General features: G+C 36.5%; 1 protein-coding gene across 1 annotated transcript; it reads left to right on the top strand.

Annotated features, from left to right (window-relative positions):
• Positions 1-1973: 1973 nt before the first annotated feature.
• On the top strand, positions 1974-3561 carry LOC145012869 (cytochrome b561 and DOMON domain-containing protein At3g25290-like). The gene is made up of 3 exons (XM_078971671.1): positions 1974-2664; positions 2774-3028; positions 3115-3561. The coding sequence occupies exons 1-3, from the start codon at positions 2038-2040 to the stop codon at positions 3406-3408; spliced, it is 1176 nt and encodes a 391-aa protein (XP_078827797.1). The 5' UTR covers positions 1974-2037; the 3' UTR covers positions 3409-3561.
• The last annotated feature ends 8936 nt before the right edge of the window (positions 3562-12497 follow it).

Here is a 12497-nt window from a genome sequence, read left to right as displayed (position 1 = left end):
AGTCCCACGTCCTCTCCCTTGTGACTTTCTATTTGGTTAAAGTTTATAATCCTCTTGTGTATTTCCCAATTTTCATCAATAAAGTGAGCTGTGATTACCATATATTCGGCTCTTTGACACGAGGACGTCTATGTGTCGGTAGTCAAATTTATGGTGTGATTTGGGTTACTTAAAAACGCATACAATTTCTTTTTTTCTTCGACATAATAATTGGACACATTCCTACTAATAGTATGACGTGAAGGCAAAATAACCCTACCGTTTAGTGCATTTGTGTATTCGATAAATGCTTCATTATGAACAAATTTAAATGGTACCTCTCCAACTACAAATAAATTTAACAAAGCTTTCTTAATCCTAGCTTCGTCGTGCTTCCATGTCTCCACACTACCCTCCCCGCTAGTCTTTTTATTGAATTGCAAAATATTTTGTTTTTCTAAGTTTTCCGGGTTACTTTTGCACTTAGGGTAATGTTTTCTTAAACTTGATGTGCCATTTCGTGTTGTATCGGCTTTAAGATTTTTAGAGCAATACTTACATCTCCCATGTCTTTCTTTCTTCCCATCTTTCCCAATTTTCCAATTCAAGATAAAATGCTTCCAAGCTTCAGAATACGTCTTTGGTTTGTTCGGTTATCGCTTTCTCTTGTTAGCATTTGGTACATTATCTTGACTGTCTGAATCATCATCAATATTTGTTATATTTTCGTTCAATGTTTCCTCAATAAAATCATCTTCATCATAAAAAAGAAGAAGTAACCGTCATATGTAATCCAGTATATGCTTTAGCAATCAAAAAAATATTACTGGAACTCATAATTATGATATGTGAAATCGATTGGAGTGTTACTATATTTTTTAATCAATTTCTAATTAGAAATCAGTTTTTGATAAAGGGACTTGATGTGAATATAGATTCCATCAACTATATTGAAAGCAATAATGATAGTACAACAAAGTGTTCGTAATGGAAGATATTAATTATCTATTGATTCATTAATACATATTACATAACTGGAAATATTTAAAATGATAGGTCATAATCAACTAACTAAGATATATATGTGAAATCGATGGGAGTCTTGAACCGTATCAAAATCAAGAACTTCAAGAACCCATGTCAAAACCAGAAAATATATGAACTACTATCAACGAGCTAAAAAATATTACCGGTGTTTCTTCAATAGGAGTATTGACCCAATTCTTATTTGCCATTTGAAAGAACTAACTGAGTTTGAACTTTGAAGTAGCCTTTGAATGTTGAATTGTTGTTGATCCAACAATTGTGATTGTGATGACTGATGAGCATACACAAGTCGTTTGGTGTACCGAGGGTTTCGCTGTACTGAGGGTTTGGTTTTGGCGGATGAATAAAGCGTAATCACTAATCAAGTAATCAAATTATTTTTTACAATAAGCACATGACTCTTCAACTTCTTTACTCGGACCGGTCCGGTTTTTTACCCAGTTGATTTGGTACCGGGTACTAAGTCCCGAGTCCCGATTTTAGACAAAAACATGTACATAGTACCGTCCCGTATTGTATAAGTCGGTCCGGTTCGGTACCGGTACGGGAAAGGGAAATGGTACTAACTGGTCATCCCTAATTGTGGCAGTGTTTTTTTCCTAATTAATCAAAGATGGTTTTGAAATAAAAAAATTAAATAACTACTGTAATTTAAATTAGTAGTTTCAATCATTTTCATAATAAAATAAAACCACCCAAAAAAAAAAGTATACAGACAACCCATGCAGATTTTATAGTTGTCATCTTTTTGGCAAACCGCTAGAAACAAATTTATAATTTTGTCAAACAAATAAAAATAAAAATAAAGTAACGTGTAAACCTGGTATGTAGTAATTTACTCTGATCCGATTAAAAAAGACAAAATTATAATAAAAAGGTAATTTGAATGTATTTAAAATAGAAGTATTAATCTCTTTCCAAAAAAAAAGGTATTAAAGTGTTGACCCATGTAATAAGCCACACGCTTCATATACAAGTACAACCTAAAAAAAAAAACCAGAGACTTCATCAATGGCGCCCTTCTTCTTTCTCACCTTCTTCTCACTCTTAACGACACATGTTTCTCACGCTCAGCTCTCCTGCCACACACTGCAATCCATAAACAAGATCTTATACAATCATTGCAACGACTTACCTCACCTCAATTCCTACCTCCACTGGTCCCTTGACGCTTCAAAAAACACACTCTCCATCGCCTTCGTCGCACGTCCAGCCACCACCGACGGATGGATCTCGTGGGCCATAAACCCGACCGGCGAAGGAATGGCTGGAGCACAGGCGTTAGTCGCTTTTAAAGCATCCAATGGTTCGATGATAGTGAAGACGTACAATATAAGCTCGTATAGTTCGATCATGGAAGGGAAATTGGCGTTTAATGTGAAGGATACGAGAGCCGATTACTTAGATGGAGTGATGAGGATTTTTGCTACGGTTGAGTTGCCTGAAAAAGGGACGACGAGTGTGAATCAGGTATGGCAGGTAGGGCCGTCGGTCTCGCCTGATGGGTTTCCGGCGAAACATGCTTTTCAGCCGGCGAATTTGGGGGCGAAAGGGCGGTTGGATTTGTTAAGTGGACAAAGTATCAGCGGATCTAGCGGTGGAATTGGAGGTGGTGATTCCAGAACGAAAAAGAGAAATGTAAGTAATCAAATTCTGATTTCACCAAAATTATCCTTTTTTCATGGAAACCCACGCAGAATTTCATGATTCAACATCAAAACCAAAATGTAATCTGTTCATGTTTCAGATTCATGGAATATTGAACGCAGTGAGCTGGGGAATTTTGTTTCCTGTAGGAGTAATCATCGCTAGATACCTCCGAACTTTCCCCTCCGCAGATCCGGCATGGTTTTACCTTCATGCATTCTGCCAAGTTTCTGCTTATGCAATCGGCGTCGCCGGCTGGGCCACCGGACTTAAACTTGGATCCGAGTCAAAGGGTGTCACCTACAACACTCACCGGAGTATCGGGATTGTTCTATTTTCTCTTGCAACAGTCCAGGTAATTTGACTTTTCAAAGTCAAACTTCTCGATTTATTTTGTCCTCCTTAAATCTTGTTTTTTTTTTTTTTGGTGTTTTTTCTTAGATCTTCGCATTGTTCTTGAGGCCAAACAAAGACCACAAATTTAGATTTTATTGGAACATTTACCACCATGGAATCGGGTATTCCATTCTTGTTCTTGGCATCCTCAACGTGTTCAAGGGTCTTGATATATTATCACCCGAAAGCAAATGGAGATCAGCCTACATAATCACCATATCCACATTGGGTGCACTTGCTTTGTTGTTAGAAGTGATTACATGGATTGTGATCATGAAGAGGAAGTCTAGCAAGTCAACCAAAACCTATGACAACAAGCAACAACCATTGGCACCATAGTTTAACCTTCTTTAAGAGTATTAATGTATTTTAAATGGTGGGTTTCTCTTATTTTTGTACAATAGGCCACCTTATATATACATTTAATTATATATTATTCGGTTGTGTGTGTGCTTTATTATTATATTATGCAATACAACGAAAATTTGAGAATCTTGATCCGTGTCACATATGCACACCGTTAATTCTTGTACATACATGATTGTCCTAGGAGTAAAACGTACAATTCATAAATGACGTTTCATGTTTAAGCCTATGCATCAGCTCTTTGCTTTGGGAAAAATGTGATTTACCTTCTTTCATTACGAGAGACATATTTGTAAATTTTTTGGCACAAACATAATCATGACATATTCTTAATGCCCAAAGCACATATCAATTCATTTACATCATTGACGCGGTTCTTTGGCACATACGTCATTCTTAAATTATTTTTAGTACATAATAGATGCAACAAGAAAGGGGACCAAGATTTCAACTTGTAAGTGTCACCACTTTTTACATCATTATTCATTCGCTCGCTTCTTTGGCACATACATTGTCATTATATAACTTTTAGTGCACGAGATACAAATAAAAATGTCCAAAAATTCAACTTGTATTATTACTTTTGATGCACACTCCAATAACGTGTAGCACTCAAAGTCGCAACATAAACAATAACACAATTAGGTGCATGCTTGGTCCCAAGTCTATTTTCACAAGCATCTCTATGAAACATGTGGTATAACACTTTGATTGATGTGGGGCCTTATTATGATGGGTGGTAGTTTTGATAAGGTTAAATCTGTAATTTAGAATCTTATACAGATTATTCACAAATGCATGAATTTGTACAATATGAAAGTGACTTTCACTTTAAATGTCTTTTTTATATCCAATCTCATTGAGCCATGCCACAATTTTGTCCCACCATTATTGTTCACTTTGCTTTTATTCTTACTTTAAATCATTCTATTAGCTTTTATTTAATGATTTTGCGTTAGAATACGATACTAAACAATGAGATAAGTATCTCATTGTTTGTTGCTTGTATGTAATCATTATTTCATCGTTTTATCTCTTTCTTTTACGTCTAATACATGAGGGACTAGAGAGACCAAAGTATGTCATCAATAATATATGAGAGACTAGAGAGACCAAAGTACCTCGTGGAATACTTTTTTTTTTAATACTTTTCCTACAGAACAAATAAACACATACAAGAAAAAATAAAGCGTAAATATTTTTATCCAAAATTCACTCGATAAACATAAAAGTTACCCCAACAAATCCTTCAAACCTTTCCATCTTTTCTTGTAGGGCAATGATGCCTTCTCGAATACTAGATGACAATGTTTAGGAGAAAGGATGGGCATAATATAACATGTTCGATTTACCAAAATGGACCCTGAGTGCAAAAGTTTAGATATCTATAGTTAATTATATTAAAACTTAGTACTTTGCGTTATTATATATTTTTCTACCTAGATTTAAACTCGTAGAATTTGCGATTGATTAAGTAAAAATATATAGAATTTATAAATATAATAATAATTTTGACTGTCTAATGAATTAGGATATCGTACGTTTAGAAAAAAAAAATCATGAATGGTGAAATTGTTTTAAAATGAAATTTTATATATATATATATATATATATATATATATATATATATATATATATATATATATATATATATATATATATATATATATATATAAACCTTATCATGTATTTGATAACTATTTAAAAATTTGAAATCAAGTTCATATATTTGAAAACCATATATTAATTTACAAAGATGGTCACAGGCGGATCCAATGTAGAACCCGGGGTAGCCTGGGATACCCCTCAAAAAATTTCCAGTAGTGTAATACCTACAAGATGATTAGATCGAGTGTTACAACAAGTTTATTCTCAAGCCCTAGCTATGGCGGCCAAGAGATACAACCTCGACTCATCTCGGGCTTTACAACTAAAAGGAAGGAAGTAATCGATATAATAGTCAAAGGGGAGGACATTTGAGAGATTATGATAAATTACTTTCAGATGTTGAAGTCTTGCAGGTGCTAAAATGGTAAAGAAACCAATATGTCGCTGCTTGTTGTTTAGAGAGACAAAGACAAAGCAGTTTCCGAAAAATTCATCTTTAGTCCTTGAAGATGACTATTCTGATGGAATCTACCCTTAAACCAAAATTGTTTAACAAGTTGATTTATAGAATTAGCACGATACCCCCTTGGACATTGAAATCTTATTTATGTTAAATAAATTGATTTATTTTTATATTTTAATTATTATTATTATTGTTATTATTTTTAACTATAAAAATAATAATAATGACATACTGAAAATCGAAACAGGCTTCTTTGACTCTTAAAGCCGCCATTGATACCACATTTACCAACAACAACTTGAGTATGACTCAATGATATTTTATGAATGATACTTTGATTTTGCAAGTGAGAATGTTAAAACTGAAAATGTAATTACTCATTTTTTCTTATTGAAACTGTCTTTTTTTTTAATTGTATATTACGCGATTTTATTTTTGGATACCCCTTTACTTTGACCCTAGATCCGTCACTGGTCATGTTGTAGGTTCTGTGAGCATACTAGATAGACTGTAGGTCGTTAGGGCGTTCCAGTCAGACTGAAGGCTCTAAATGCATGTTGTTTGTGATATTATTATGATTTTTGTATTGTGTCGGTATTTTGGGGGAACTCACTAAGTTTTGGGCTTATAGTTTTAGATTATGTTTCAGGTACCTTAGAGGATCGCGGGAAGCCGAGTAAGTTGGACTACAACACAAAGCAGGATCGCCTCAAACCAACCCCCAATCAAACAAACATATGCACATAAATATCATACGCTAGCTCATATCATATAATAGTCAAACTGATCTAACAGATCACTAATCATAGCAACATCCCAAAAGCGGGGATACAGACCTAACCGGTCACTAACATAGCATCATCCTATAACCAGGACACTGACCTAACCATGTCACTAAGCATAAGAATATCATCATTCTAACTACCAGGATGTAAACCAATAAACATATCATGCCATAAACCGGATACAATCCATAAAGGGCCGACCTTGGTGCCTTATACCCTATCGATATAGTGAGGATAACTCACCTGGCGCTGTTGAAGTCCCGCAGATAAAATTCCAGTTGTTGGTTGACAGGTTCCTGAACTGTCAACATCAAACAATACCCAATTAATAATTGGGTTCCAAGCCCAAGGTCCAACTCACACTACAAAAGCTCAATCGTTAAGTAATGCTACAAAGCCCAACATATGGCCTAATTTTCCAAATTGAGCCCAAACCTCTACACGGTCTTTCCTTAAGGCACATCTGTTTATTCTAGTCCAAACTTTTGGTATTCCCATGGCCTAATATCATATAATCATAAAGGCCTAATTATGGCCCACCTAGGGCCCAATTTTCCAAATTAGGCCCAAGTCTCTCACATGGGCCTTATCCTAAAGCCCATCTAATTATTTTGGTCCATTAACTTGTTCTCGGATAGCCCCTCAACAGTCCAATCTCCAAGTCTCAATAGGAAGGCCCAACTCAAGGCCCAAATGAAAATAGGATTTTCACATAGAATGACGTTAGGGTTAAGTGTTCCTACTTAACCCATTAAGGGCTTAATCCATTAAGTCCATTATTGTCTTGGGTTAATTTACCAATGATTATAATTTAATATTTTAAGTTTAATAATTAATTAATATCTTAGGGTTATTAAATAATTCTCGTGCGGTCCCGATCAATCCCAAAATTAGGGTTTCATGACATTAGGGTTTTCCAAACCCTAATTAGGGTTTCCAACCCAATATTAGCCCATTAATCAAATAGTTGGGCTTTTAGTTAATTAGGGCTTTATTGAGCCTACTAGGCCACTGGAGTTTCATTAAGCCCATTAGGGTTTTATTGGGCCCATTAGGGTTTCTCTGGGCCCACTTGACCAAACATCCCCAAACGAGTCAAACTGCAAACGAGGCACATTGCCACCCAGCACGACGGCTGGTGGCTGCCGCCACTACCTCACGGTGGTGGTTTCAAGTTTTTCTATTATTATTCTGACACCGATTACAGTTAACAACCTATCCAAAAAACACAGTCACACACTAATCTAATAAAACACACACACAGTCGCACTGTGGCGGTAGGTGGTGGTAGCCACCATGACTGGTGGCTATGGTGGTCTCTTTTACATTTCTAGCCAACCAATCACACGCAAGACACACACACTGTTTCGAGTGCAGAAAGCACCCCGGCCACTCACCTGGTGGCTCACGGCGGCGATAGAAATGGTCCCGACGGTGGCTCGCATATTCAGTCTCAACGCAAGACTCATCATCGTTGATGGATGAAGAAGGAGAAGAGGAAGGCGGTGGCTTCTTGTGGTCGTTGTCATCGGCGGAACAACAACAACGACTATCGATGGCAAAACCGCAAGACGGCAACGAGAATGAGCAAAGCGGTCAGCGTCAACACCAGTTGTTAGGAAAACACTGACGACACAACACCGGTAGAAAGTGGAGAAAGATAGTGGGTCGGGAAAAGCACTTTAGCCATCACTATGCGCGGTGATAGCCATGACTTTAACGGAATTCGGGCAGCAGCGACAACAGCTCCAGTCTTCAACTTCATGAAAATGGTGCAGTGGCAACGACTCCAGTTGTGTTCATGGCCTACACGACGGTGTTTATGGCTCCAAATGATCTTCAGCGGCTTCCTTCTCGGTCGTTCACAACATCCGACAGCGAGGTTGGACACGAGATGTGTAACTAATGTGTTTCTGGGCTTGTCATTAATGTTGATATAATAGTTTAGGTTAACCTTTGTAACCCGTTTTGAAATAATAGAAGTGTATTATTTGAGTATTATGTGTTATGTGCTTAATTTTGTGTCTTAATTTAATTAAGAATAAAAATAAGTGTCAAAATGAAATGTTAGATAAAGCTGATATCTATGGACAATGTTGTAGTAGTTGAAATGAGGTTTCCGAATATATAAAGAATGGCGAAATCCGAGTTATAACGAAGAAGTTATGATCTGTCGAAGTTTCGCGACAGAACCGGCAACGCTGAATGACGTAAAAAGTGAAATTTACGTTAGAAGGATATTTAGCCTTAGCGATCTAAACAAAAATCGTATAGTTCATTAAACCGAGAGCGTGCATGAAAAGAACGCCCAACTCTGACTTCGTATGAGGAAGTTATGATTTTTCGGAGTTTCAACTTAGCGGTATGCAGCCCGAATACTCGAAATAGAGATCGAGTGATATTTAGCCAAAAATTTCTAAATAAGAATTGAATATCTCATCAATAGTAGTCCAACAATAAAAAGACAGACGAAAACGAAGTTCAGATTAAGGAGTTATGAATTTCGAACAAAGTTTTCCTGTCCCGACCTACTAAAAATAATATATACGTAATATACTTATAATATATTAAAAATCAAGTCAAAATTAGCCAATGGAGTATAAACAATAGTTGTAGAGCATAATCTCACCTTCGCGTCGATATAAAGAACGTCAAGAACGGAGTTCGTATGCGAAAGTTATGAATTTCTGAAGTTCGAGGCGCGAAACCCCAAAACGGTCAGATACCACGACGTGGCAAGCAGTGCCACGACGTGGCAAGCAGTGCCATGACGTGGCCAGTCTTCTGACACCTCCGGGAGTCCCCCAGACGCAACTTGCAATGACGCATGTAGTGACGACCAATCCCACGATGTGGAAAAAGGTGTCACGACGTGGCAATGGCCAGTTTTGCCGTATAAATAGATTTGAAGGGCCAACCGAGTTTGTGTGACAACCCGAAATTTCCATTCTGTACAAACCATATCAAGTCAATAGAAGTTAGAACAGTTACAGTTAAGTTCCAGACTCTTGAGTATAAGTTTGACAGTTCTTCAGGATTTACACTTAAGGAAATATATCAGGAGAGTGGATGCACTAGGGTTTTGTGCAACACGGTTATTCCAAAACTCTGTGATATTAGAGTTCATTACGGGAATAAAATATTTTCTGCCAAAAATCCCATGACTATATATAGAAATCTGAACCATATTCAGTCATTAGTTACAATTCCAACTAGAGAAAAGCCAAATTCTCTCTCACGGATCTTCGGGTTTTCATCCCAAATTGTGAGTACTTCTCTCTATTTGTAATATATAACTTCGATTGTGCCTAATAACATCAAAATCGGATCAAAACCCCAAGATTTGAGAGTTTACCTCCCAAGAACACTTGGAGAGTAAACTCTTTTATAAGGGCCAAAGTGTGCCCAATGATCCTCCAAACCTTGGAAATGAACCTTGAGACTACCTATGACATGTTTAGACCACAAAATCATTAAGATACAAAGGTTGAAAGTGAGTTCACGGACAAGGATGTTCTTGGGCCGTGAACTCCATTTTCAGGTGCCAAAATGACCTAAATGCCTTCATTGAACCAATAGACTAGCATAGCACATTACCTTGATGTGTCTAGGACCCAAAACAATCAAAATACCAACACCCATAGGTGTTCACGGCCGCAAACACATGACCAAATGGTACATGGGCCGAAAACTCAGGTTAGGGGTGTTTTGATGCCATAAACACTTCCTAAGGCTTAGGCTTGAATTTAGACATGTACCCTAATGAGTTTAGGACTAGCAAATACAATTAGAACACCAAGAGTAAGGTGTTCACGACCCAAGAAGTTCCAGGGTCGTGAACTCCAAACAATAGTGCCAAATGGTGCTATAAACTCTTCTAAAGCTTTGTACACTAGCATAGTTTGGTTCCTAGTTAAATTAGTGACTTGAAAATACCCCAAACACCCTCCCAAGGGAGATTACGGCCGTAATCTCCATGGGATTTGGTGCATGGGCTGTGAACTCCTCAAAGGAGTTAAAAGGAAGCCCTAAAACTTGTTTAAGCCTAGAAGCACTTCACCACTTAAGTTGTAATAGATTTGATCTTCATTTAGAGCCCCAATGGAGAGTTTATGGCCAGGAGTTTACTCCCCTGGGCCGTAAACTCCAACACACATGGTCTCTTGACCATAAACTTCTGTATGAGGTCTTGCACTCCTTTGTTGCAACACATTATCCTCCTAGCACTTGAACAAAGTGTTTTCCTCGCATTAGGATGTTTATACATGTTTAATTAGTGTTATAATCACTAATTGTTTATATACATATGTCTTCATATGTAATTAGGATCATTGTGTGTGTCTAAAGTCTTCACTTGACACCTAGCAGTTCAACCTCTTCAGTTCATCCGTATCACCCACAATAGGTGAGTTCATACCCCTTAATCAATGTTTTAACTGTTTTTAAATGTTTTAGGGGGGATACAAGTAGAATCATGCTAGTTACTATATCAATCACATGTGATTAGTAAGCAACATTCAAATTATTGGCTACTCATTAGCCGTTTTACCAAACAGTTTACTTCAAATGTTTTTCATAAACATTTTATGTGTTTAAAACTCCTTATTACACTGTACATATTACTCTATATGTTTCATTTCAAACTCATTTACAATTGTGTTTCAAATAAATGTTTCCTTATACTTAAACTGTTTTATCAAACCCATGTTTCCAACCCGTTTTATAGATTGACATCAAGTCGATCTTTTCTTAAATGCTAATTATGTTCAAAGGTTTTACAAAACTCTCTTTATGCTTTTATATTATAAATTGCATGCCTATATATGTATAGTTATATGAGAAATGTTTCAAAAAATTAGGAAGGCTATCCACCCTATTTCCTTTTCGCACTTGAGATGTGGTCTGGTGGGATATCGGGTATCCGTCCGAAGGTCGTTTAAATATTAGTTATATATCATATGTACATATATAGTCATAAAGGCCCTTCCAGTTCAACCAATGCCCTTGGGTAGCAAGGGTATACATCCATATCCATACGTACCAGTTAGATTACTAGTAAACTACCATAGGGGTAGTTTAGGAAGATACTAGAACTATTACTAGAACGCGATATCATACAATGAGTCAGTTCATTCATGATCCAATACTTGCTAGATAGAGAGCACATACATTACAGCTAGAACATTACAGTAAATTACTATACTTGCTAGATAGAAAGCACATACATTACAGCTAGAACATTACAGTACATTACTACTCTTGCTAGATGAAGAGAACGTACATTACAGCTAGCACACGTAGAACATTTCAGTACATTACATATACATGAATATGGTGACATAATTGTGATCCACTGTATCGGAGCATGCCTTAAATGTCATGGCCCGAGTTGTAGCCAGAGTCTCTTGGAGGGAGAGCGTGAGTTTGCGTATAGATCTATACTGGATTGACTATCCTACACCTTGCTGCTAGCTACAGCCGTACTTGCAGGTCTGCGGGTGCCAAACGTCATACCTTTTTACGACCTACATTTGTCATTGTTACCCAGTCGATAGTATGGTACAATTAATCACATGATGCCTTAATATAAATCCGGTTTAAGGTAGTTAGTACAATAGTAGTTCCTATAGCACTACACCACAGTACTACATTAATTTTCCCTTTACATATATTTAGTGATCTTTTCACTTTAACATTAAATGTAAAAACTATATTTTTGTTAATGATAGTTACCCTTGGGAAAATTACACACTTTTACAAGAAACGAACATTTAGAACATTTAAGTCTTGGTAGAAGGCTACATTCAGAGTAGTTAGGTCTTGGTAGAAGACACCCTTATATACTAGTAGGAATCATAGGGATTTATAGGGTTTTCAAACATTTACAGTTGTTTTACAAAACATTTTTATACTTACAGTTCATATACATTTTCAATACTTACAGTTCATATACATACAAATTAAGACACGATAATACTTATGATCTCACTGGCTTTAAAGTTGATACTCTCTTTTAAAATAACTTGTATCCTCAGGTCAACCATAGACATGTACATATGCAAGGTTTAGAGAATATGGAGCTCGTTCAAGACTCATCCTTCATTTTGTTTATACTTTAGTGTCTATTATAATTTGACAGAACACACTTGTATTAAAATTATATTATTAATGCAATGGATGATGTTGTTGCTTGTTTACTACTTTTC

This window comes from Lactuca saligna, chromosome 8 (genome assembly GCF_052625555.1).
Source record: "Lactuca saligna cultivar CGN05327 chromosome 8, ASM5262555v1, whole genome shotgun sequence".
Classification (NCBI taxonomy): domain Eukaryota; kingdom Viridiplantae; phylum Streptophyta; class Magnoliopsida; order Asterales; family Asteraceae; genus Lactuca; species Lactuca saligna.
This window is presented reverse-complemented; position numbering and strand designations above follow the sequence as displayed.